Source organism: Pipra filicauda, unplaced genomic scaffold, assembly GCF_003945595.2.
Source record: "Pipra filicauda isolate LSUMZ 115617 unplaced genomic scaffold, ASM394559v2 scaffold541_size332799_pilon, whole genome shotgun sequence".
NCBI lineage: Eukaryota > Metazoa > Chordata > Aves > Passeriformes > Pipridae > Pipra > Pipra filicauda.
This window is the reverse complement of record NW_024104689.1, coordinates 114,375-141,266: the sequence shown is the minus strand read 5'-3', so window position 1 is coordinate 141,266 and position 26,892 is coordinate 114,375. Positions and strand designations below refer to the sequence as shown.

Below are 26,892 nucleotides of genomic sequence, written 5' to 3'. Positions count from 1 at the left end.
CTTCCAAACCTCCCTTTGGCCATTCTCACACCACCGACCCCACAGTTCAGCAGAAGAGACCCTAAATCCCTTTCTGCCTTTGGAGAAACTCCACTCACATGCAAATGATCTCTGTGAATGCCAGGCCCTGGGACTTATGGGGGACTTGTGGGAAGGGAACTCCAACCCGAGGGGGAAAGGAGGGGTCCCATGGGTCACCTGCCTGCCCCCACATAGAGCTATAGCCCAGAAGCTGCCAGTGCTCTCTGTCCTGGGACTGCGGCAGCCAGGCCGGATTTGTCTTTTTGCTGCTGCAGCCACTCTGAGGAAAGGCACAGGAAATGAGGGGGAACATGACAAAACTCCCACCAGTAAAGCTGTCGGATATTGCCAGTCAGTTTTAATTGCGCCGTGCACAAAGGGACTGCCGGAGGTTTGCCGGGGCTGTGTGTCCCAGGTTAACATCCGAGTGACTGATTCAGCATCTTCTTTTCCAGACCTCTTGGGCATCACTTCTTGGGATTGGCACGACCCGGCAAAGACACTGGGAGCATCTGCGTGTGTGTGGAAGAAGGGAGAAGGTTCAGTGACTGAGCGACCTGGATCCCTGTCACCTCAAGCAAAGGCTCCGTCAGCTTCCCGAGCTGTAAGTAGCGTTCTAGCCCCTCTCAGTTAGAAGGTCCAGGTCCTCCGTTCCCAACGCTTGGCAGCTTTGCCACCCACTGCCCTCCTGCCCTCTGTGCTGCGGGACCGGAGCAGAGGGACACCAATCCCTTCATCCTTGTCCCCCTGGGCTTCTCTGGGTTCCCACCCTAGCCCAGCCCACCCGCTGTTCTGTTTTTTCCCCCCTCAAAGCAGTAGTTCTCTCTACAACTTCCTGAAAGGAGGTCGTAATGAGGTGGGGGCTTGTCTCTTCTGCCATGCCTGCAGTGAGAGGACTCGATGAAAAGGCCTTAAACAAGGGAGATTCCGATTAGGTATTAGAAAAAAAATGGTTTCACTGTTAGGGTGGTCAGGCATTGGAACAGGTTGCTTGGGGAGGTGGTAGAGTCACCACCCCTGGAGGTGTTCAAGAGGCATCTGGTTCTGGAGCTGGGTGATGTGGTTTAGGGGTTACAGTGGCAGTGATGGTTGGACTTGGTGATCTTAAAGGTCTCTTCCAACCTTGATGATTCTGTGATTCTAAAGTGGGTCTGCTTCCCACTTCCCCACACAGCATCTCGGAGAGATGTCCGCTGTGAGGTGCCCCCCGGGAAGGGCAGTTGTGAGCCAGAGTGCCCCCATGGAGCGCATTTGTCCCTGCCCGGGTGGATGCCACCGCTTACTCAGCTGTTACTCATGCGCTGCTGGAGCAGGCACACACAGGCATCTCGGCGAGGGGTGGGTGATCGATGGGTTTATCGCTGGGAAACGTTTCTCTGGGACACAGGCGGGGAGAACAAGGAGCACGGGAGCCAGCAGACAGACAGGTGTGCCCGCAATAACGCGGCGCGTCCCCGGCGCTGTGACCCACGGCGGATCCAGATTACGCAGCGAACCTGTGTCTGCCCCATCCCTGGAAGTGTCCAAGGCCAGGCTGGACGGGGCTTGGAGCAGCCCGGTCTAGTGGAAGGTGTCCCTGCCCACGGCAGGGGGTGGAACGAGATGGTCATCTAGGTCTCTCCCACCCCAAACTATTCTGGGAATCTTTGATTCTGTAATCCTGGGATTCTGTGATTCCACGTTCCCGCCCCGCCCCTCTCGCCCCGCCCCTCTGACGCCGCTCCACGTCCGCGCCCCCAGCGCCGGCCGCCCATAAAGCGGGCGGCGGCGGCGGGCGGCTTTTCATGGAGCGCTGCGCGCCGACGGCACCTGTCGCGATATTCCTTCCCCTTCCCTCTCTGCCTCCGTCGCCGCCCTTCACGGGACCGACGATGCGCGCTGTGGCGCTGATCGCCGCGCTGGCCGTGCTGGCAGGTGCGTGCGGGGCCAGCACGGGACGGGACGGGGCGGGATGGGGGGATATCGCACCTGAGGGCCGGGGAATCGCACCCGAGGGGAGGGGGGGCGCTCGCGCCTGAGGGGGGCTCGCGCCTGAGGGGAGCCTGCGCGCGGCACGGCCGTTGGCGGGAGGACGCCGAGGCGAGGGGGCTCGCGCCGCGGGCGGGAAGGCGCTGAGGCGAGTGAGGGACCCTGAGGGGACTCGGCTGGGGTGGCTCCTTTGCACCCTGCCCACGGCGCCGTTTCCCCTCCCTCACAGCGAGCCGTGCGGCCGCCGGGTCCTCGCCCAACGCCACGGAGCCGCAGCGGCACGGGGAGCGGGAGCCCGAGAGCCGTGAGGGCGAGCCCGTGCCGGGTCCCGACTACGAGGAGGATGAGGAGGAGTACGAGGAGGCGCCGCCCGTGCACCAGTACATTGTGGACGACTTGATCCGAGGTGAGTCGGCGGCGCCGGGGCTGGTGTCTCGCGACTAACGAGCCCCAACTTAAGCCTTATTTCTCTTGTAAAGGCTGCTGTGCTTAGCTCGTGGAGTACGGAGCAAAAGCGTGCTTGTGCTTGAAACTGCTGCTTTAGAAATAGCTGTCAGGGGTGGGAACTTAGCGTGAGTGTGCCCAGGGTGTGTGAAAGCTCCAGGTTAGCTGGTAACTTGCTGTGTGTAGCAGGAGGGCTGCGGTGAGGTAGCAATCACCTGCTTAGCGTGGAAGCATCAGTGGCGTTTGAAAGTGCTCTCTGGCAGCACCTCCAGGTTTGTTTTACTCCAGTTTGTGTGTCTTGCTCCGAGAATTTTCTGGGTGTTTTCTCATGGTGGCTTATTTGGGTTGGAGTCGACTGAAATGTCCTGGGAAAGCAGACACTTAAACTCCTTAAGTGGCTGCAGGAAAGTTTGTTAAGCAGCTTTAGAGCAATGCTTCACTGCCAATAGCTGTTGTGTGTATTTATTGTAATTTGCCTACTTACAGGGCTGTGAGTAGCCCGGCTGATTGTGGGGATGGGAGTATTTTGTTGTTTCTGGGCTAAGTGCAATTGCAATACAAGCCAGGTATCTACAAGTGATTTGAACCTCAGTAGGTGTGAGTAGGCTGGTCCTGTTGCCTCCAGGGTGGATCTGAGTACTGCTTTTTCTGCGGGAACGCTCTGCGACATGAATGAGACTAAAGAGGAGGGGGGGACCTTGCTCCAGAGGGCTAGTTCAGAGAATTTATGGACTTTTTGCTGAAATTTTTCATGAGGACCTCCAGGGGAAACAGGCTTGTCAGTGTTATCAAGCAGTTCAGCCTGTAAAACTACTGGCTTGGGTGACTTAAGTGTTGTCTAACTGCACAGAAACCAGACTTGTTACTGAAGGTGGTTGGTTTGTAGACCAGCTCTTCTGCTTGGCATGAGGTTTATCTGTGGAGCCTCCAAGCTGTTATGATTCAGCTTGGGATGGCTTTCCTGGCCATGCAGCTTGCAGACAGGGACATGGAGATCAAGCTGACAAGCTGAGCCTGGGAGAGGGAGGAAGGGAAGCGGCCTCAGTTATGAAAGCGCAAACCTAAAGATCGAGTTGGACGGGACAGAACAGGGGCCTCAGCTGTCGGGAGTGAGCTCACACTTCCAGGGACAGGAAACCTTGCTGCAGGAACAGTGCTCCTCGTTTACATATTAATGTAGCTTATACTATTTTAATCAGACTTCTGGTTGCTGAAGGCATTTTTGCTTTTAAGTAACTTCAAGCCAGGCTTGTTGCCCTAGAAGTTAAAATGATCAGCTGTCTAGACAACAGTGAACTACACCTTGTTCCTTTGTGTGGGCTCTCAGCACCAGAAATACAGGGTTAGGAAGTACTTAGATCCAGTTGTGCCCTATTGTGGTGATTGCCTGTGTGCATAGTGCTCTGGGTGAAATGTTAATCTTCCAAAAATGATTTTCGTTAGGTCTGCAGAGCACAAGAGGGAAATTGAAGTGTGTTGCAAATAACTGGGCTGTTTCTAAGTCCTATTCAAACTCTCCCGGGTAACTGTTAGTCCTGAGTAGCAGCGTGTTGCTCTGAGAAGACCTGTGCCATGGGTAGCAGTGACAGGGTGGGTTCTTCAGAAAAAAACGTTTTTTGCCAATTCCCTCTAAAACCGCCCTACCGAACTTTGCTGCAGGGGGCAGCTCTGGAGCTTCTGACCCCAAGTGTCTGGCTTGTTCTCCTCAGCGAAGGGAAGATGGTTGCCCTTTCTTAAATCCAAAGGCTACTAAGTCACCAGGGTTTTAAACCACCCTCTTCTAGAGGTTTGTCTTAATTGAGATAATGAGGGGCAGCAGTAAGCGGCAGAGCAAATAACCTGACTCTCACGGGCTCTCTTGCGTTCACTCCTTCCCTGCGCTTGGCATCTCTCGCTAAGTAGAACTGTAAAGGAACTCTGTCCTGCTGAGGACAGCAGTGCAGGTTGTTGAGGAGAAACAAGTATGCTAACCAGGATAGCAAGCTCTCTTGCCCTCAGCAAGTGCCAGGACTACCTAGCGATTTACAATGCCTTTCATCACTGATGCAAATGGAGAGTTTAGAGCCATGGAGGCCATTAGCCTTGTATCTGAGTCGATATAAAGTTAGGGGATGGCTTGGCTCAGCATCAGCTCTATGTTCTTTACAGGCCTTTGCTTGAACCTGTGCATTGCACTCAGGCATATTGTGCTGTGAAATGCTGCAGTCCTTCATCTCTGCTGCACTTCATCTGTGGTGGCTGTCAGCTCATCTGTTCTACTGCCTCTGCTCTGCATGGCACAGGACTTAAGGGTGGCAGAGTTGTGCTTTAATGAGCTGCTGAGCTTGCTGCCTTGGTGCTGGGTGTGAGATGCCCAGGTATATGCTCACTTGCATCCCGTGCTTCCTGGTCACAGATTCTCTTGCAGTGACCGTTCTCCTTCCTCTCACCAAACTCTGTAATTCAGTTTTCTCAGAATTGTGCTTCTTAGCACTTGCCTAGAGTCATCATGTCCTTTTTCCAGTTGAACCTGTGGTTAAACCCAAGCCTACAAAGAGGGGGGGTGAGAAGAGTGCTGGCAAATCAAGAAGGAAGAAAAACAGAGGCAAAAACAAGAAAAAAGGGACTCCCTGTGAAATGGAATACAAAAACTTTTGCATCCACGGAGAATGCATATACCTAGAACATCTCCAGATGGTGACCTGCAAGTAAGTTACTTGTACCTTGTGAATTAGGTGTGATTGCCATGAGCCGGTGGCGTATGAGGGCTCAGAGGAAAAATCGGTGTCAACTTGGCCTAAGTCCGTCTCCTGCTGTATTTTGACTGAGAACCTTTCTGCCATGTAAATTAAGTGATGATGGAATCTGAGATGCATAACAAGCCACTGAACTCATCAGTTGGTCATAAACTCAAACCAAAAGAATGAAAAGGCGTGTCTTTCTGGAACATCACACCCAAACTAATCTCGACTTGTTGAAATGCTGACAAACCTTGTGCTAGAGCAGTGACTGCCTTTCATGAACGTGCTCTGAAGGGAGCATCTTGAGATTCATGGGAAACTCGGAAGATGCCTAAGTCGGGTTTGATTGTGTGTGGGTGTCCTTGGCTCCAGACAGCACCAGAGCTGATAAGAACATGTGTTAATATTTACTTGCAGGTGTCATCAGGATTTTTTTGGTGAGCGCTGTGGTGAACAGTTCATGAAGACTCAAAGGAAGAATGATGTGGCAGACTACTCCAAGACTGTGTTGGTAGTGGTAGCTGTCCTGCTCTCAAGCATCAGCTTCATTACTGTACTTATCATTGTGATAGTGCAGTAAGTATTATCCTCTATGGTGTCTGTCTGCCTTAAGTGTGAGTGGGGCCTGTGCCCAATAACCCTGAAATGTGCGTGGCTCATCGGAATTACCTGTGTGAAAAGCATCCAAAAGAGCTGAATTCTTATCCCAGCTCGGATAGATCTGGAGGGCAGAAGCAAGGTCTGTGACCCTTATTTTGTATACCAAGAGCCTTTCTGCTCTTGGTACAACCAGGATAGTTATAGTGCTGCACAACATGAGCAGGAAGCTGAGGAGCATTGATGCTGACACAGCAGTGCCTTCCCTAATCCCTGTGGAGAAGCCTGCAAGCGACCATGTGACAGCCTGATGCATGGCTATTATCCAACACTGGGTACACAGCTGGAGGGAAGGAAATGGTGCTCTGAGAATCCATCTGTTAGCGGAGATTGCTGGGCTTCAGTACTTAAACTTGGGAGAAAGCAAATAGGCAGACAAATGCTGTTGGTCCCAAATTCTGCTGGCTGTTAAGATGGAGGGAACAACTATTCCAGCCAAACCAGCTGCTGACAGTTCAGTGTGGTGGGTCATCAGAATCTGGGACTTGGTCAGAAATAAATTCAAAGAGCTTTTCTGGGTATGTGTTTGAAGCGATATATCAAACTGAGTATTAGAGCAGCCCTCCAGTTCTGCCACTGCAGCTCCAGCACTGTAGGCTTGGGATGCTACAGAAACTCAGAGGTTCAGTCTAATTTTAGATCTTAATGAGGTACATCAACTGAATTGGGTACGTGCTGTACCCTTCCCTGCAATTCAGGAAACAAGGTGTGCGTTTGTCATTTCAATGTTGCTTCATATTTAGCTCTGAACTTGAGGAATGCTGGGATGAACGCTTGCTCTCTGAACACTGCCTCATTCCTTGCTGCTAGGGGAGATAACCAGTTCTGTTAAGGGAAGTGATCATCAGTGGTTTCTGGGGCTCATTTGCTTCATGTTAGGAACCCTCACAAGCTGGGAGGAGGAAAGCAATCTGGTCTCTGCAGCTGTTTGCTGAAGCCACCAGGAAATCTGACACCCAGAAAGTCTGCTGGTGCTTTGCTCAGTCCCAGCGATAAACTCTCTTCATTTTGCTCCCTAATCCCTCTTAAGCCAAGAAGCCCTGTCTCTGTGAGGCAGAACTGCCAGTGTCTAGCTTGGGGGCTTACTGATTTTGTCAGATACGGCTTGATGCTGAATGCTTAAAAACTGTCTTGAAAACTCCCTGGTGCCAAGAAGTTGCTTGAGGATTCAAAGAACATGAGTCTAAATGCTGCAGAGGATGTGGAGGCAGGTGACAACAGGACGTATGTCAGGGTTCCAAATCATCTCTAACGTGCCGTAATTCCACAGGGTCAGGAAAAAGTGTCCTCAGTATGAAGAGAAAGAAGAAAGGAAAAAACTCCGACAAGAAAACAGAAATGGCCATGTTGGTGTGTAAATGGGGAGAAAGCAGGTATGAATGCTGACTTGAAATGCCTTTCAGCCCTTCCAGGCTGCAGTTACCTGTACGAGAATTGCATGTTTGTTTTGCAAAGCTAATAATTCGCTTTTAACACTCCAAGTACCTTGAAACACATAGGTTACATATGAACAGCTGGCTTGGTTTTCTGGTTTCTCAAAACCACCTGAGTTGTGCAAGTAGTTCAACAGCTCTGTTAAATTTCTGGCTGCTGTCTTAAAGACCAAGTGAGGATAGGAAGCTGTACTGAGAAAAGGAGAGCTAAGACGAAAGAGTCCTGAATATCTTGGTAGAGGCAGATTTATTGCAAGAAACAGTGGTAGACTTCCATCATGGAAGATGGTGCTGCAGCCAAGTGAGTCATGACCTATTAGAAGAGAAGTGCAGAGCATTTCCATGTCTTCTGTGTAAGGAGAGTGTCAGGAAGTTTCTGGTGCTTAGAAGCTGTAGAGCAAGACCAAGCTGCCAGCTGTGAGCACCACAGATAGCCTCTCAGTCAAGTTTCATGCTGTCATAGCAACTGAGGCCTAAAGTTCCTTGGCCTGCATGAATTGCTTCTGAGAGTGATCTAGTGGATTTTAACGAGCAGGCAAGTTAGTCTCTCTTGAGCCAAAGTATATCAAACAGCAGACTCAAGGACCCTTATTGAATAGGAGTTATGCTGCAGGCTGAAGGAGGAAGCCATAAAATACAGCCCTGAGAAGTTCTGGCAGAGCTGTGAAGCTTTGCTTTGCCATGTGTCAGCCATAGACATTTTCCAACTTTTCCAGTGACAGTTGGAGGGCTTTGCTCAAAGCTTACTCAAAGCTGAAGAGTATCTGGCAGAGTGTTCTCAGGTGTGTGCATGTCCTTAACCTACCTGCCTTGCTTGCAGGTTTGCCACGGTTCTAGCACAAAGTGCTCGTGTCTTGGGTGGTGATTAATGTGCCTGGTCTACCCCTTACAGAACAATTCTGAAGTGGCCATTGCCAACCTGCAGGGTACCTCTGGCTACCTGACACATCCACCTGGACACTGTGGGCTGGAGCTGTTGCCACTAAGCCCTGATTCATCAAGACAGAGGCTGCTCCAAGGAGATGTCAACAGGCCACTTGCTGCTGAATCGCTTGCTGGGGAGGACAGTTACTGCTGCATCTTGGCACAACCACGTGGAAGGAGCTGGCACTGTGGGGGACAGACCTGCTGTCAAGACCTGCAAGAGACTACTGCTGCTGAGCCCTCCCTATCCGTGCTGGAGCTCCAGTCTCTGCTGTGGTGTGGATGGACTTTGCTCTCTTAGCAAGTTTCCTTTGGCAGCTCTAGCTCTAAGGGACAGAGCCTGTTGCCGCTTTCAGGAGTGGATGGAGGGGAGAAAATTTTTTTTCTACCAAAGTGAAAAAGGGAAGAGGTTGGGATGGCTTCTCTCCCGAGACCTCAGTGGATAAAAAACCCAATTCTTTTGTCACTGTGCTCCCTGCCGATACTGGCTTCCAAGAGCTTCATCTCTAGTTGTGACTTGTAGGTGACAGATCTTTGTCAGCCACATCTGGGTTCTGTTACTGTGTGTGTGGAAGTAATCCCTCAGAGTTCTGTAGGACTCGTGGTGTGAGTGGAGCTATCCGTCTGTGTGTGTGCTAACCTGGGGTAAAATCAGTCTCCTCAGGATGCTGAGACAGTAAATGCAAGACCTGAAGTTTGTATCTGAAGGAAAAGATCCATACTCAAACCAGCTGATAAGCTTGGACCCATGTGTTCTGAACACAAAGGTACTTCTGTTACCCAGATACTTGTTGCTGCTTTAAGCAGTGCTTCAAGTATAAAATGCTTCACATCAGATCCCATCAGTTAGACTTGACCAAGAACCTGTTCCTTTGAAGAATTAAATTCAGGCACTGGCACTCTGCAAGCAATGGTCTCTTGTGCTTTACCTTCTGGTGCGAAGAAATCTTACCTCAATCTTTTCTGACCCAAGTGTCCTTGGTTTCTTAACTGTCCATGCAGTCTTGAGCACAGAGTATTATTTGAGTTCAGTTTCTTCTTGGAAGAGTGATTGTGTTCTGTATAAACAGAGCAGAATTCTTCTGGTAGCGGAGAAACACCATTAATTGTCAAGTCATATCTGTAAATGTGTAAATATTTATTACTGTATTTAATATTTAATGTTTCCATAACAAACTTATTTATTTTATAATTAAACTTTTTACATAACCTAATCATGGTAAGATTTTTTTTCTTGCTCTTGGGAGTACATAGTAAACACTTGAAATTAGAGCCTGGTTTCTCCTCAAAGCAGTAATTTCAATGCTTAGGAGCACAAAGTAGGGCTGTGAGGAGCTTGTGTCAAGTCTGGGTGCTCTTACAAGAGTGCAAACTGTTTACTAACATGGTGTAGAGAAATGCAAGTGCCTGTTTTGGTAGGAAGTCCACTTCATTCACCTACAAAGGGATCTTCTACTTTCTGGATTCAGGAGAGGCTAAGTGAGCCATCTCACTGGAAGCAAAAGCTTAGACTGAAGTTTGAGCCAACAGGTATCCCTTTGCACTTGACTCCGGAGCTGGGAATATTGAATGGAGAGAGCCTTTCGTCTCTGTGGTCAGAGAGAATTTGGACAGCGGCTTGAAACTTGGCCTTAAATAAATGAGGAAAAGCAACATAGCCTCAGGCCAGTGACTCCCTAAGCAGAAAGGGAACCTTGACCTCTACAGTCTGCTTGGAGTTTCTTTTCCTCCCCTGTAGTTATTAGTCCAACTGTGTGCTAATGTGCTCTTTAAGCACTGATAGCAGTGAGCTGGGGTCTAAGTTCACAGTTGCCTGAAAAAAAATGAGTGTCAGGGGGGTGAGTTTGGCTTTCAAGTCACAGTAAAAAGGAGATAGAGAACTTTGTTTTGAGCCCCTTTTTTCATAAGTATCTTCAAGAGGTGTTGTTGGCTGTGGCTTAGCTTGACGCAGAGCTAAGGAAATAGAAGGCGATTAGGAGCCAGGTTGTGTATCCAGTGTAGGACTAGAGCTTAGTCCTGGCTGGAGTTGCTGAGATGCCTTGTCCTTGTCCTCCTGAGCTGGCCAAGGAGTTCCCAGGCTCTGAGAGCAGCCAGGACTGTATGTAGCTGTGGTACAGGTAAACGTATTGCAACATCTCTTGGGAAGATTGCGAGACTTCATTCCAGGGAACTTGCTTCATTACCAGAGTAAACAGCACTTCTCCAAGCGGCTTTTCCACAGACATTGGCTATTAGAGCTCTGGCAAGAAAAGCTGTTTCTGTCAGTCCTGCCAAGCTTTTTGCTTTGGAGTAAACAAGCTCAATCTTGGTGGTAACCAAGCCATGGCCTAGTGAGACTGGAGATGGATTACAACTCCCTTTTCAAAGCCATTAGCCTCTTCTTCCAGAAACCTTTCTCTCTACAGTCTGTGTTTTGGGGGAAGCACCAGGTTTTCTATTTGTTAGGCTTAAACCAATGCTAGTGTAGGCAATGGAGCTGTTCTCCCTCTTTCCTCCCCAGCTTGCAGGCCTGACAGGAGTGAAAATATGAGCGTAACTTGTCAATTCCATCTGTTGTGTACTTTTAATACTCTGCTTACTGAGTGGACTGGAGGGTATTTTCCAAAAATTAGCAATTAGGAACTGGAAAGGCAACAGTGGAGGGCAGACTTCATAGAAGACTTGTTCCTTGCTAAGTAGTTATGTTACAGCCAGGTTTTCTGAGAGGTAGAGCAGCTAGCAGCTCCATTGCAAACAAGACTTTTGCTCTGGGTCAGTCACATCCAGCACTGCTGGATGGCTGGACTGACCAGTGCTCACTAGCAGAGCAGAGCTTTTGTGTGCCTGAGAGACGGTGCTGTCCTGTGCTGGGCAGGAAACTGCCCGTGTTCCCTGTGGTGACTTGCTGAGCACTTTGAAATGTTTTCTGTGTTTGCTGTGTGTGAGAAATTTAGTGCAGGGGATTGAGGGCTCACCTGGCTGTCTAGGAATGGCACTGGTCTTTGTAAATCCAGCACTGATGTACATGAAAAAAGTTAAAATTCGCTTGGTTGTGTTTTAATCAATTATGAATTCTCGCAAGAAGTGATGTATTTTTTCTACTTGAACTGTGGCCCTGGCTAATAACAGCTTGCTACTAGCTTCCTGATAGAATTGTGAGGCACAAGCACCATCCAGACATTGCAGTGTCCAGTGGATTGGTTGCTTAAAAAAAACCCACAACAGATGGGTGGAACTGTATGTCTGGAAATCTCTTGCTGTCCAAGGATGCTGTGCTTTTATGGCAAGGATCTGATCTGCTGCAGGGCAAGGCCAAAGATAATTTTTATTGTGGATCCTGCACAACTGGGTCTGCTCTTGAGGATAAACATCACCTGGCTTTTGACCTTCTCCCCTCACCCTGGAGTTACCTGTGTTTCCCTGAGCACGCCCGGGTTTCTGGTCCCACATCTTATTAATAAGTTGTGCCTCCAGATTTTTCTTGACCTTCCACTGGCAATCTTCCTTTGACAGGAGAGCATCTGTGTCCTTGTCACTTGTAGCTGCCTCAGCTGAGACCTGGAGGAGGAGCCTGATATTCTTGCACAATTCTGTGCACACGGGGCTGATTTGGCAAGGTATTTTTGATATCCAGATCAGTATCCAGGGATAATGTGATGGTCATGTGTGCTTGCACAATTCCTTCCTCTTTCCTGAATGTTTTGTTCTCTGTGACTATTGTAGAAAGAACGATAGCTTGTCATGGTGGTGTGCTCTGTTGTGTATTTATGGGGCTTTTGAGTGTTTTGCAGTTGTCCACGATCAGAGCAGCTTCCTGTCTACTTTGGGACTTCACTTCCCTGCTGCTGCCCTCCTCCCAGTATGCCCCTGTTCCCTCTGAGCAGTAGCAGATGGTGCTTTGAATTTAAGAAGTTTTCTTTTCCGTGGTAAATCCAGATGTACACGGACATCTTTGAAGGTGTTTGTACTGACTGGCCACAAGTAGATGTTGTGCAGCAGTTTGCCTCATCCGCCTTTGAGTTGTTTGATGCCCTCTCCAGTAACTGCAGTTACTGGAGTAACTGGCGTAAAGGTTTGAGTTATTAAAGTACCTTGGGGCATTTTTTATAGCAGTGTACTTACCTGGCCTGTTAGCGCTGCCGATACCTCGGTGAACTACCTGAGCAGGCAGGTCTGAAGTCAAGGCTGTGAACTGGGACATGTGCCTGCCTCTTCTTGAAGAGGTTTTCCCAATGCCCTAATGGTATGTCTCGCTCCAGAGAGCAATCCTGCAGTCACCTGGCTCCTGAGGCATTCCCCTGTGTGGGAAGCCATGGCTGTCCTTGGTGACAGCTGAATGCAGTGAGTGCTCCCAGAGCCAGGGCTGCTTGTCGCTGTCTCTGTCGGACTCTGTTCACATGAGGGAGATCAGTGGATGGAAGGGTCAGATCGTCCCTAATAAGCAAACCTGGATTCCTTCTCCTTTCGTGCACAAAGCTGTGCATACCTATCGTTCCTGTGCTGGTTACACCTTCCGTGAGCCAGTAATCCTCCTTTGCTGCAGGTCTGGCTTTGCCTGTGACTTACGCCTGTGAATGTCAGAGGGAAACAGCCATTGTTTGCTTTCTGTGGGTCTAGGACCAAAGCCAAGGAAGCAGGATTTGTGCCTTTCTCAACCGAAGAAGACCTGTGAGGTGGCACATCCTAAGTCCAAGGTAGAGAAATGCTTTCAAAATACATTTTCCTAGTAAGGAGAGTAGCAGTTTTTTGTGAGGAAGAACAAGTCTTCATTCATAGGCTTTTTGTGTCAGAAAGACATGAATCAGAAAGATAACCAATCCTCAACTGAACATTTTCTGACTGAAATAATACAGCCCGTTCTCTTTGCATTTTGGGACAAAAAGCAAAGCTAAATAGTCTGAGAGTCTGATTTAATCCATCATTCCCAATATGTCTTAACCTAGATATCATACCCTCATTCCAGCATCACGCGTCCTAATTCAGATAATACCATCATTGCTTCTAACTGCCTTTGGCTTCATGCCTACTGACACTGTGGTCCAGACTTTGGACCAGCTTCCTTCTTTGGGTGTGATTTTTCCTTACACAGCTGGCAATGAATTTCCTATTTGGGCATCAGATAGAAGTCACAGGCTGAATTAAATCACGTGTGATGCTTGAAACCTGCTAATCTTCCAAAGCATAAGGAAGTACATGTTTTGTCATCAATTACATTATTTTTGCTTAGGAAAGGAAACCTGCAGGTAACCAGTTAAAAACCCAGTGAAAGAGAAATTACTTTTACATGTTTAAAGTGATGAATATATTTTAAAATATCTCCATTAGAGCATGCACAGCCCCTGTCAGTGCAGAGTCTTAGCATCTCAGAAGAATCTCAGGTTGTACAATGTGCTGGCAGATCTGCCTTGCTCTCCTGGCATCCCTGCTGGGATGGCGATGTGAATTGCTGGTGATGGAACAAGGAGTGAGCCTGCTAGCTGTGCCCAGTGTTACCCACCAGGCTTCCCTTCCTCTTGCATTGTTGGCCCCCACACTTGTAAGTAGCGTGGTTTATGTTCAGCAATGATTAAAGGTGCACACAGCAAATGCAGGTAGAAAGAGCTCCCAGTGAAACTTCCAAGTGTAATTTGGGTAGGCACAGAGTTAGTGTGGCTGATACCTGTCTGCATTGCCTTCAGACTTAATCTGGCTCCTTCCAGTTAGAAGGCACTTTGCCGTCTTATGCCCAGAGATGATTAGTGCTGGGAATGAAAGGCAGACACCTCCTGGGTGGAGCAGAGCGGAACAAAACCAACCCAGGGCTTAGGGCAACAAATGTCCTGTCAGGTCTCAGGCCCTCTCATTTATGATGAAAGCTTTTCAAGAACATGAACAGCAGCCATGTGTCTTAATCCTTTAGGTTGTTGTAGACAAGTTAGCATATTGCCTGGAAAAGAGAGCAGCAGTTGGGATTTCAGTTGGAAGGGGGAGTGAGGTGGAAGGACAAGGGAGCAGAGTCAAGCAAAATGGACCAGAATGAGGACAGGATTTGGCATCATGACTCCCCAGCAGATACCCCTGCCATGGAAAAATAGTAACTTCCCTTTCAGTTTTAAAGACTTACCTGGGATAATTGCCATGAGTTGTGTTATCACCTATGAGGGAGCTACATTTGATAAATACCTCTCATATCACCACAACTATTAAGGGAAGGCATAGCAAAGAATACTAAAGCACAGTGAGGCATATTCAGGAATGGCCCATGTGCTATGCAAGTGCATATCACAGTGCCAGTGCATACCAGGGTCAGGGCCTTTAGCAGACTCAGCAGGAAGCACCTCTTCCCTGTCTGTGCTGGCAGAGAGACTTGGGGGAATACTGATGCAGTGATGCACTCTGTGGTGTGCATAAAGCCAGAAACCCTTCCCAGGACTTTGAGAAGCTGCTGCTAGCAGCAGCAGTAAGGAGAAAAGGATCCCCTTAGCATGGCTGCACACTTCTTGTTCTCAGTCACATTTAGTCTTTTGAGTTTACGAGACACCACGTAAAAAAGATATGTTGCCATTAGCTACATATCTGTGCCTTTAGACAGTAAAGATTTGAAAGAAGGCATGAGATCCACAGACAAAAATGCTCATCAGTTTCAAACCTCTAATTAGGTGCACAGAAACTGCTGTTGTAGGTGCAAGCTTGGTGACTGCAAAAAGATAGCCAGGGAAATTTTGTATTTGGAGATGTCTCTGTGCAGATGTGAGGGGGTTTCTACTTGCAGTGGAAGATGAGCAATGACTGCTTTTATGCCTGGTCCTTCGTTTTCTATTAAAAAAAAAAAAAAACAAAACCAAAAACCAGAAATAAAAGATCATTAGCACTTCTTCTTCTCTGTTCTATGTCCATCCCAGCAGTGCAGACTGGAATTGAACTGGTTTTTCTGTGGGCTGGCACGATTTACATAAGAAATCACTTACTGCAATGCTAATGAGCAAGCTGTGCAAGACCCAACAATGTGTGTCTGTTAGCAAAACTCACAGCAAAAGTTGGTACGGGGTGTTGAGCAGTGATGGTGGGATGCTTGGTAGTCATCAGCCCTGTCACACCTGCATCCCAGCCTGAAGTTTGTCGCAGATTTGGGGGGAGCTCAAGGAAAAGAGCAGTGTTCAGAAGATAACATTCTTTTGCTGGGGTCTGAAAAATTCTGCTTTGACACAGTTAAAGCATTTCATAATTCTTTTTTCTGAGATAATCTTGGCTTGTGCTGAAAGCACCTTTGGTTCAGAAGACATACGTGGCTAACTGAGGCCTTGTTGGTGCATCTGGCGTATAGTTTGAACACATGGCTTGACTTTACATCCTTTTCTCTGTTAAAATTTCTGGTTTTATCTGATTCTGAGTCTACTTAAACCATGCTCACTGTTAGGCTGTTTCATCTTCAGGATGTGTTTAAGTCCCCGCTCTGCTGCAGAGCGTGTCACATAAAGCTGCTATATGCTGAATCCTAAGTGGGAGTAGGATGTGTTGCCACTGAAATTACTCTGTGCTTTTCGACCTCACACCAGTGTTGCACAACGGACCCTAAACGAATCCCTCTTCCGTATCCCAAGCGATCACGGTGATTCAATATCCATGGTCTCGCTGGTGCTGGGGAGATCCTCCACAGAATGGGAAGCTCACAGCAAAACAAGGCACCTTGTGTTTTCTTGGGAGGAGCCAATTAATAACAAACTTTATCTTCATCAAGTGTTCCCAACTTTAATGAAGGCCGAAAGCCTTTTGTCCCCTTGCTCAAATTTCATCACAGCTGTCCCCTGGGCTCAGTGTGCAAGCCAGTCTGGAGGGAGCTCTTTGGAAAGAAGCCAGCTGGTCTGCCAGGAGATTGGATCCAGTTGCATCAGCATGGGAGCAGGAATGCTCCCAGGGCTGGCGGGACCAGTCCTGACTGGTTTTCCAAAGCTCCTCCCACAAGAGCTCCTACAAGGACATCCACTTACCTCACCAAAACCTGGGTGATCCAGGGATCCTGAAAGTAGAACAGCTGTTACCTGGCAAAAGCAGGGAAGGGATTAACCCTTCCCTGGGCTCCAAGCCTGGTGACAGAGTGGAATGGTAAGTGAAACAGCACACAAGTGCTACAAGCTGTACTGTCTTCCACCGTCATGGCTATAGGACTATCGCAGACTAACATCTGCCAAAACAAGGATGAGCCAGGCCCTTGTTTAGTGGAAGATGAAATCAATAGGTCTGTGCTGATTAACAGCTGATGCTGCAGATAACTTTATGGAAAGCATTCCAGCCTTTCAGAAAGACTGTCTCAGACTGACTGCTTTGTGCAGGGTTATCAGCACTCGTGACTTCACCGTGAACCTGTCCATCAGCCATGGTGCTTCAGTGCTAGTGTTTGGTCTTTTGTATGAGCACTGTTTCAGTATGAAGTTTGGAGGGAGCTCAAAGTATTTTCTGCATGTAATCGTACGTGTGTGCATCAGGACTGAGTATCCACAGTTGCTTGGCACTGCGAAAGGACTAGACCAGGCCACTCCCTTCAGGGCTCCAGTCCCTGGAGATGCTTAATTACACAAAGGCCTGGCTTCTGGCTTAGAGGCATGGCCTGGGAACCTAAAGTTTCACATACCTCTTATGAGCAAGGACATTTATGGCCCCTAGGACCAGAAGGGATGAAGTTTGATATATGACTTAAATGTTACCCTGAAGACTTTTGGAAATAGCAAGACTTAACTCTGTTTCCTCTCCTGATTTTTAGAGTCAACGTCATGATTTGGGTGGTCCATCTGCCGGCTGTAGCATGGCTTAAGTTGGGAGCCTGAGAGCGTGAGTGAGAAGTCATCTTTCATCCTCAGCAGGTAAGTTCCCATCTCCCATGCAGGCAGCACAGGAGTGGGATATGGGGCTACATTCCAGCCCAGCTGATCTCGTGTGCTCTGAAGGAAGTAGGACAGGAAGCAGACAAACCCTCAGGCCTGTTTATGAAATATTCCTATGCAGCAGCTCCCAAAGTGAAATGTAGGAAGGCTCACAGTTACCAGGGGAGGAGGAAGCAGGGTTTGTGGGGAGACAGTTTGCTAATGCCATGACCTATGCCAAAAGAAGCCTGACAATTGCTTCTTCACCCCCCTACTTTTCTAATGACTATTGGAAAGTCTTTCTCCAATGCAAAGTATCTGGGATGACTTTGTAGCACAGAGAACACTGATTAAACAGATGGTATCACCCACGAGCGCGGCTGAGCGCGGCTTGTACATGTCTTGGGGAGAAACAGGATATGCCACACAAGAGAGTGCTTTGCATGGGGTTGCTGTGCCCACACACCTTCTGCCGTGACCTGGCGTGTCGTGTCTGCCTGGCCTCCCAGAGCACACTCCTCCCAGCCCTCGGACACGGTGCCGTGCTCACCTGGCTGATTGCAGTGCAGAGGCTTGGCCGAGGGGATTGGGGCCGCTGGGCACTGAGCAGGAAAGAACTACTGGTAGTGGGGTTTTTCTGTGCTGCTCTGCCGAGAGGGGGTCATTCTGCCTGGAGTGTAGTCTCCTGGGACCTCTCATTCCTCCTAGCTATGCTCTGTCCTGTAGGCAGTGTGGTACTGCCATGTGTGTGAATAGCTGTTCCCCTCAATACATGTGCCCATGTGTTGCAGTGTGTTTCCTCATGAATGCCAACCCTCTGCTTTCCCTGCCTTGGGAAACTGAGACTGATGGTTCTTCACATGTTTAAGCATCATCTTCTCACCACCCCTGTCAGATCTGTGGAATGTACTTCACTTTGTCAGGGAACCAGCACAGGTAAGTGGGGAATTCGTCTCTGACACAGACAAAGACATGACAGTTGCAGGATCTCCCATGAGCCTCAGCTCTGCGTGCACATTTCTAACTTGTGTGATTCACTTCTGACCACTGAGAGTCCTGTTAGTGTAACAGCACCTCTCTGATGTCCTGGCCCAGCCCCAGTGGGATGGGGATGCCTCTCCTGGACATCTTTGCTGTCTCCTTCAGGCCTGTGCTCTCTACACTCTTCCCTGCTTTTTATCCAAAGTGATGTGCTCATGGCTGTTGTGGTGAGGGGAAGGTTGGCTGGGGGTTCCAGCAAGGTGCAGGCAGGTTTGCAGTGTCTGGGGTGTTATCTCGCTATGGGCTACAGAGCCTTCCTTGAAGAGATTAGGCAAGCAAGACCTCATCCCACTGCAACAGGAGCACTGTGTGACCTCCTTTCAGAGCTGTAGGAAACCAGCAACAGGGCAGTGGCCAGTGCCTCGTGCTTCCTGCTCATGTGCAGTCTTACTCTGATCAACTCTTGTTCGTTGAGCCTTCTGATTCTGTTGGAAGAATCTTGAAAACACTAGGAGCACAGGAGTTAGTCTGGAGATTTCATGCCACTCTGCGCAGCCTCCCAGAAAAGTTTCTATCCCCCTCTGGCTAGGTGGGAGGGAGCCAAATTCTCCCTTGGTGATGTGCCCTCAATACAGAACTGTTTCTTCTCCTCCTCCCAGCTGATGAGGCATGAGCTGCAGTGTACAAAGGGGGCACTGAGCCAGGCTTGGAAAGCCAACCTCCCTGTTCATATTGTCTTCCTGATGCAATCCCACACCTGCCTCCCAGTGCTGGTGCAACCAAAGTCTGGCTGCCTCTGCTCACTGCCTGGTCTGAGCCATATTGGTTAGAATTCCAGCTGTCAGAGTTTAGCCTCCAGAAGAGAGAGTCCCAGTAAAGGTCTCAGTCAAGTCAGGCCTTTCTCAGAGGTGTCTTCTGCAGTCCTGTAGGATTCTTAGTGAGTCACTGGAAAACAGGAGGTAAAGAGAATTTGCCATGGGAAATACCATGCAGTCACCTATTCCCAGCCTGCTGCTGTGGGTTTGTTTCTTTCTGTGCTACCAGGACAAGGTGCAGAGTCCCTGCAACTGGTTCTCACCCATCCACTATTTCAGGATCTAGGTGTATCTCCTTAGTAGCAAAAATTTATATAGGTTAATTCCCACACTCCCAATGAATGAATCATTAAGGGAACAAAGAAAGGTGCCTCCTTTAAAGTATCACTGCCACCTGCATTATGAACATACGCCCAGGTTTACCTGTGCATATTTAACCCCTTATCAGAGCAAATAAGTGACAGTCAGCTCTGGCACTGGCTGCACTTCTGACACGGATGGCAGGAGGAGACACGTTCTTACACTTGAAAGCGATGTGCAAAACTCAAGAGAAAGCTGGGAAAAAACCCCAAAGCCCCATATAGGATTCATTCAAACACAAAACTAGACCTGACCAGAGGTATGTCCCACCTCCCACACCCTTTGGTTTGCAGGCATGTTGAGGAGGAGTGATACCCTGCAGAAATGCTCAGCATCCCTGAAACTGAGCTGGAAAAATGTCCCTGCCATTAGGTAACCCTGAAAGCCTCCTTGCTGGTAACTGATGAGCACTCGGAGGGGAGCAGCTGATGGTCAAAGCCAAAGGATGCAGTAGCTTCCAGGGAGAGCAACTTGTTTCTTCCTGAGTGCAAGTAAGAACGGCATCCCTTTCAGCTGAGAGCTGCAGATTGGCCCAAACTGCAAGGGGGAGGAAGGGGATGGCTCTACCTCCTGTGTGTTTTTCCCACTTGGTTGGGTTGTCAGTATACAGTCTGGAAGAGGTGTGCCCCAAGGATGTGAAAGGAGATAAGCCACTGAACTGTATTAGCACATGAAAGAAAAAGCAGTGGGAGCTTCCAAAGGATGGCAAAGGTTCAAAACCTGCTCTCAGAAGCACATAGTTGTGGATGATTTTACTGCAGCACACTCCTCCAGCCGGAGGTGTGGAAACGGAGCGTGAGATGAGAACAGAGCACAAAGTGAGTAATGCCAGTGCCATTCTTAGTAAGGAATCCTATTTTTAGTACGGATTGGCTTGGAATATAAATGGCTTTAAAATCAAAGAGCCAGTGAAAGGAGAACTCCAGTGAAAGGCACTGACTGCAAAGATCAAAGTACAACTTCCCTAAAGAAGACCCTGAGACACATGATGGCAGACACTGACTCGTGTAGGCTCTTTAGCCCAGTGTTCTACACTGCTGCTGATCCATTCCTCTTCCTTTGAGGCATCATTAGAGGCAGGATCCCCGGCTTCTCTCTTGGTCCCTGCTCTCTGCAAGCACCCAGTAAAGGGCTGTGCTTCCAGGGACTCCATCTGGCACCAAATGAGAGCCACATAAATAAAACGGGTACGGTCTCTCACAGTGACTCAGAAATGGGTAGTCTGGCTGATGGCTTGTATGTGTGCTGCAGACATGGCTGTGATTTCTGAAGAGCTAATGCCCTGGCTCATCTGGAGGACATCTAGAAATCCTGGGCAAATATCCAGAGGCCTCATATTCTAACTGAATACCGTTTCCCAGCAGCAGAGGAGGAACAAACTACGGAAACCCTGGGAATTAGTGGGACCTACTGTGTCCTGCACTGTTTGTTCTGTCACTTGGCCTCAGTTAACAGATACAGAGGTGACTTTTCCCCATCTGGTTTTTCATAGTCCTTTAGTGTAAATAGCAAACAAAATCTCTCTCTCCATTGTCATATTAGGGCGTGTCTGTGATCCAGGGCACCTTTCAGAATGGCCTTTGCTGTAAGAGAAGCTGTTTGGTTGTTGAAGGTAGAGGGATCTCAGAGGTGGTTCAGAACCACTCTGGAAAGCCTGTGGTGGAGAAGGAAGGGCTTAGGGGCTTCTTGCTTGGTTTTTCCTTTGCTGTACAATATCAGAGGTACCATTTGGGATTTCTCACCTTTTCTCAGTGGTGGGACATGATGCAAAATGAGGAAGTTTAGTCAGATGGGGCAGCCACGAGCCCCGTAGGGAGCACAGCCAGTGTGCTGTGCAGCTCAGGGTTAGCAGAGGGACCCCAAGTGACCTCCCTGCTGCCAGCAGCTGCAGGAGATACTGCAGTTCACGTGAGAATGTTCAGGTATGTGAAACAATGGGTGTGATCTGAAGGCTTGTGTGTTTGTTTTAGAGGTAAAGAAACACCGTTTAATACTTGGGTTGTTTTCCTTTGATTAACGCATAATCTCACATGGGGAGACTCTGTAGGGAAATTCTACCCTAGGATCAGCAATGAGTGTTATTAGTAAAGTACCTGGCTGCTGGTCTGACAGTGATTGCAGCTGGAGGTCTATTGGGGACCATACTGCTTTTCTTTCTTCTGATCTCAATAGCTGTCTAGCAGATCTGTGAAGTTAGTCCAGGAAAAAAGAAATGTTGCAATAAGGTCTAATTTCACCCTTTTCAATCCAGAAATATTTAATTTATTTTAAAAATTATTATTCAGTTTTTAAATTTTGTTTTTTTCATTTCTTGTAAAATGAAAAAATCACTCACGGAAACAGTATTTTGTTCCAAATAAAAGAAGGCATTTCATTTGACTTGGAGTTTTGTCTTTGGGTGTGTTTTTGCTTGGCTGAGGTGGCAGGAGAACATCCACTGTGAGGTGAGAGTTCTCCAGGCTGCCCAGTGGGGACAGGACACAAATCATGTGTGTGCCCGTACCTGCCCGCTCATTCCCTCCACGCTGCACGTTATTGAAGGTATCTTTGTTTGCAGTAAGGTGACACAGGTGTACGGCTTTGTCCTTGCTGCTTATCCACCCAAACACACCTCAAAGTAAAATGCAAGGGACTATAAATAGTTTGGGGTCCTTTAAGGCAAAATGCAGGTGCAGCGTATCCACGTCCTTCGGTCCCAGTTTCACGAGTGACAGCAGAAATCCTGCTGAAATCTACGGATTGTTTTCCGAAGCCGAGAGCACACCCTGAAGTCACTAACTGTGGTGTTCCCCACTGATCTCCACAGGGCAGAGCTGGGCCCCTGCTGAAGGCTTCTGACAATGCTGCTCTGCAGTCGTGGATCTGGTCCCGTCACCTCCTGTGAACTCACTGTCTCACCACTTGAGAGACTGCAAGATCTGGCAGCTCTGCTCACCTCCAGCGTAAGTGCTTAGCAGATACCCATTAGGAACTAAATATACAGCATAACTAATGAAGTGGCCACTGCTCTTAATAACAAAGAGTGTCAAAATTTCATTAAGTTCTTGTTCTCTGTTGGGAAGGCAGGAAAGTACAGGTAGATAACTGCACTCATGTTTGGGGTTACCTGGGCAGTTTGCAGTGCACTGAGTCCTGATGTTTGTTTGTTCTTTGTTTCTCCTGGGATTGGGTCTGTGTGCAAATCCCTGGGGTTTTTTAAGGTATGCTCTTGGAATGTGGTGAGTGAGAGGAGCAAGCCCTGCTGGGAGGACAGAAGCAGGATATAGTGGGCTCTTGGTTTCAGCAGGAGACAGTGAGGAACTGCCACGAGTCTGGGTGTGGAGGAAATACGTTGAGACTCTGAGCCAGGGCTGGATGCCACTGAAAAGCAAGGAAAGCAGCAGTAGAATTGGTAGGGTCTTGATGAAGCCACCTGTCAAGTACATCTGAGGTGGAGCAATAACAGGCACTGTAAAGCCAGCCCACAGAAAAGGAGTATGGTAGTGGAGACAGCAGAGGTAGGCAGAGCCAGGAATGATACCTCTGTCAGCACAAGGCTGCTCTAGTGCAACCCAGAAGTTTGGCTTTTGTACTGGCTTCAACTTGGGAATGGGAGAAGAATGGTGCTTTGTGCACCAGCAAGTTCTACCTGGAGATGCCGAAACACGTAGTTTATGCTGGACTAACCTGGACGTGTCAGCGTTGCTGAGATGCTGCCTGAGCTTCCTCTGCTCTAAGGGTTGATCTGATCAGCTGGGCTCTTTCTTACAGGGCTGCAGCCAGAGAGCTACGAGTGGTCTGAACGTCCTACAAGGAGATCAAAGGCACTGTGTCAGCCCAGCTGCAGGCTGAAATAAGGCTTTGGTCCTGGTCAAGCAAAGCCATTGGATTGGACTCAAACTAGCCCCAAAGAAATATTCAGGGAATATTAACATATTGTGAGGCAGTGAAGGAGTTGCATGACTTCGTTTTTTCCCTCCCTCCCTTTTCTATTTGCAGGAGAAGGTATTACTCAGGACAGAGGAATGAGGAAAGTGCAAGACATGATCTCCTGATATAAATGACAGGGCCCATCCTATAGAAACACTTATGCTCTTCCATTGAGGAGGTTGTTTGGGTCTTGGGAGAATAAGACAAGTCACTAATTGAAGCTGAGGCTGGGCAAAAAATGAGCTGCAAATCCCCAACCCTTTTCTCCATGAATGGGAAGAAGCCAAAACTTTTCAGAAGTTATTGAAAACTGTTGTGAAGCAAGGGGCCATTCAGAACGTGGGTGATGGAGCAGGGAGGCCATGGGATCTTTTTTTAATGCAGGTGTGTGTACAGGAGCTTGGCTTCCACGGGACTTCCCGAGGAGTGCAGGTACCCATCGCTGCTGAAGGCCAGCTCTCAAGCTGTGCACAAGTCACCATGTTTTTGCTGCTGTTTCACTTCCCGGAGCCCAGCAGATTCTGCACTGGCCAAGGACTCCGCAGTTGTCTGGGTTTGGGGTTTTTTTCTCTTTCTGGCCCTTCAGTCTGTCTGCAAGGGAATTCCAGGAGCACCTGTGTATCTCGATGCTCGCGTGCTCTGTCCCACACGTGTCTGCAGACGTGACTCTCTGTGTCACAGGCTGAACCCAGCGAAGGAAAGGCCTTGTGTGCCCCATAATGATGTGGACGCTTTCCTGCCCTGTGATGGTTCAGCCCTTCTGCCAAGATGCTGGGCCTTGCTTACAGAGAGACAGCAGGTAGGTGCTGGGGGACTGGCTGGCGTCGCCCCTCCCCAGGAGCCACACAGAACTGTTCCTAGCTCTGGCCAAAGTCAGAAACAGGTCCCTTGGTTCCTTTATCCCAGCTTCACTGAGATATTTCAGGCATGCATGATATAATGACAGCGTGCTGCAGCCCAAAGGTGTGGTGGAAAATCTGGTTAAGCATGCTGGCTGAGCTGCTCCATGGATTCTCAGCTGGGACATGCTGCAAGGCACAGCTCAGCACTGTTAACACAGGAAAGACAAGAGCAGCTTCTCCCTCACTTGAGCCTGAAGAAACCACATTTTTCCATTTTGATTTTTCCATCAGCTCTTGCATCCCTGCGTAAGTGCTTGCCTGTGTGTTTATACTTTTGCCTGTTAGGTGCTGTCTCATGTTTTTGTTACAATCATCTCTTGAAGCCCCATTTGTACAAACCCACTTGTTTCCGTTGGCTGCAGCTTTTGGAGACAAGTCATTCTCTCTCAGCTGCACAGCCTCTCTAGACTCAGACTGCTCCTTACCCCAACAGGAAACACTTCAGTGTAAGTCAGGTCAATATTAAGCCGTGTTTTCCCACAGCAGTACAGTGCTTTATGAGCACTGTTTGCCTCCTTGTTATCCTCTCTGACCTAAGGCACCTGACCACAGCAGTGATAAGGTCCCCAAAGTCCTGTGTTCCTGTGCTGTACCTCGCAGGGGGATTGGCAGTGTACCCCTGGGGACGTCGTCCTCAGGGGTGATGGAGTTCAATGAGGATCTGCTCTGTTATTCGATTAAAGAAAGTCCAACAGGGAGATCCAGTGGCATAGTTTGCTCTGTTAGGTAAAAGCTCAGAAGGGGAAAAAAATCTGTTTTCTTTTCCAAAACTAATCAGTTCTTGTTTTCCTTGGAAAAATGGAAATTTGTGAATCTGCAGAAACTGCATTTGCAATGGCAACTGCAAAAACATCAGGATTTTGAATATGTAAGCATGAAGAATTTTTGAACAAAGGGGAATAGGGAAATGGAGAGAAGCTGTACTTTTCAGCCCTCTTGCCTTGTAGTCTGACCCGGTGACACTGATGTTTCCTTTTGTAAGGCCTGCAAGTCCAGCCTGGTTTGGTGTTTGGTTGGGGCCAGGGAGTGTGGCCAGCTGTGCCAAGGCTGTGCTGGCAGACACACCCCTGGCCCTGCTCTCCACTGGCTGGCAGCTGGGGGCTCATCCCCGGAGCATCCCTGCAGACAGGGCTGTCCTGGCCCTGCAGCTGTGTGGGGAGATCAGAGCGACTTAGATAAAGATCACAGATAGAGCTAACTTCATTAACTTAGGCTTCTTCCAAAGGCTGCTGGGTCTAGGTGACTCTGTGTCTTTGGGTTGCACCATCCTCTGGGAGTGAGAAATCCAAGCATCCTCTCTCCTGGGACCTGGGAGGGGAGTGCTTCTTGTTCGTGCTTGTGGTTTTCCATGCACAGAAACCTTCAGCAGGAGGGGAAATGCAACTGCCAGGCCTACTGACTGGCATAGGTTTTATTACTGAGGGCTTAAGCTTCCTTGTTGCCTCGGTTTCTGTGTCTGTAAAATGAGATTAATCATCTTTGTCCTATAAGCTCTTTCCTGGAAGAGGAAAAGGATGAGAGTGGAGAGAGGTGTAAGTGCTAAGAAACACACCTGATATGTGGCAAGGAGGCTGTTACTCAGAAGCTGTACTGAGGAACAGGAACAGATTACCTATGCTTCCAAGGGCTGGTTTTGTATCCGTATCCTTAGAACTGCCCTTTTTGTTCTCTTGCACTGGGAAGATTGTCTCCCCCTGTGTAAACACACCTAAGTGCTTGCACAGGGGCAAATCCTCCGCATCAACATTCCTCACCTTGTACTCTTCCTTTTGATAAACCTGATTATTTCTTTACCTTCATCCTCTCGAGCACTCGTGGCTCTTCCCACCTGGGCACTGTGAGCTGTTCATGAAAGCAGGCCCTTTATTCTGGCAAGTCTTTACCTAAACCATCAAAATGAAGCTTTGCATGGTGACAGGAAAAGGGAAATAAAACACCTAAGCCAGCAAAGGACTTGGAGGAGGACAGAATGCAACTGTGAATGCACACTGGCTGAGCTGTGTTAGGGCAGCAATACCAGGTACTGGGAATCAAATTTTGCTTGCGTTCTCTTTGGCAGGTGGAGCACACACACACCAAAGCCTCAGGAAACCCAAATTTAAACAAAGAGCTTTGGCTCAGCATGGGACAGGGACTTAGAGCAGGAAAGGCCAAGGCCAGCTGCACTGTGCCCAGCCCCAAGATTAGCCTGTACTTGGACGTGGGCAGAAGTTTCTGCTAACATGAGCAGCAGGGAGGTGATCAGTCATACCAGCCTTTGGCTAGAGTCAAGTAGAACAAAACCCCAGGGTCTTCATATGGAATGTATGCAGAAGGGGACATATTCCTTAGCTTGGAGCTAGGAATGCACTTTTAAGTCAGCCTTTTGAAATTCAGCAACTTCAGCTGTAGAATCTCGGTCCAGAACTCCGAAACCATGGCATAAGTGTTGGCAATTTGCTTGTGTAACGATGACAGGAGTGGACAGGCTGATGGAAATCTGCCTTTATGTGTTTCCTCCTTGAAGTCACTGTTCTTCGTTCTTGGCAACCATTTCCACAGCAGTGTCTAGATGAGAGTTCATAGATACACATTAAAAGGGAAGTGTGAACACATGGGCTTTTTAAAAACAAATCCAGTGAAAGAAGCCCTCTGAGCAACCACCAGGAGAACAGAAACACAAAAAGGTGGTTTCCCATTCAGGATATGGAATCATAGCTTAGAAGTGAACCTTTTCAGATATATTCAGGCTTTTGTGGGTCTGCCAAGCCAGGTCATTAAAGTTACTCCCTAACCACATACTTGTATGCTGATGACCTAGATGTTTCCTGCACAGGAGTTGGGCAAATTCTTCAGAAAAAATCTCGTTTTGGGTGGCTTTCTTTTAGTTGAAGTTTCATTGAGGGAACAATTTCTGGATGATTCCCTCTCACTTAGCTGTTTATACAATGCCTGGGTATGAG

General features: G+C 48.5%; 1 protein-coding gene and 1 long non-coding RNA gene across 3 annotated transcripts; one reads left to right on the top strand and one right to left on the bottom strand.

The window, feature by feature from the left end:
* Positions 1–364: 364 nt before the first annotated feature.
* Positions 365–1,963, bottom strand: LOC120324458. Its single transcript, XR_005565794.1, has 2 exons — positions 1,831–1,963; positions 365–533 (listed from the first exon to the last, which is right to left on the bottom strand). It is a non-coding gene; the product is annotated as an uncharacterized LOC120324458 (long non-coding RNA).
* Positions 1,793–16,949, top strand: AREG (amphiregulin). Of its 2 annotated transcripts, none has more exons than XM_039387221.1 (6): positions 1,793–1,935; positions 2,219–2,395; positions 4,937–5,120; positions 5,571–5,729; positions 7,081–7,183; positions 16,884–16,949. In XM_039387221.1, the coding sequence occupies exons 1-5, from the start codon at positions 1,806–1,808 to the stop codon at positions 7,166–7,168; spliced, it is 738 nt and encodes a 245-aa protein (XP_039243155.1). In that variant the 5' UTR covers positions 1,793–1,805; the 3' UTR covers positions 7,169–7,183; positions 16,884–16,949. The 2 variants fall into 2 exon arrangements, with proteins under 2 accessions (XP_039243155.1, XP_027593632.2); XM_027737831.2 differs by lacking the exon at positions 16,884–16,949 and adding an exon at positions 8,136–9,334.
* The last annotated feature ends 9,943 nt before the right edge of the window (positions 16,950–26,892 follow it).

Excerpts from the sequence above, each read along its gene's own strand:
- AREG (XM_039387221.1), top strand. The coding sequence starts at position 1,806 with ATGGAGCGCTGCGCGCCGACGGCACCTGTCGCGATATTCCTTCCCCTT. Across the intron at positions 2,396-4,936 it reads TGTGGACGACTTGATCCGAG|TTGAACCTGTGGTTAAACCC; the intron begins GTGAGTCGGCGG and ends TCCTTTTTCCAG. Across the intron at positions 5,121-5,570 it reads CTCCAGATGGTGACCTGCAA|GTGTCATCAGGATTTTTTTG; the intron begins GTAAGTTACTTG and ends ATTTACTTGCAG.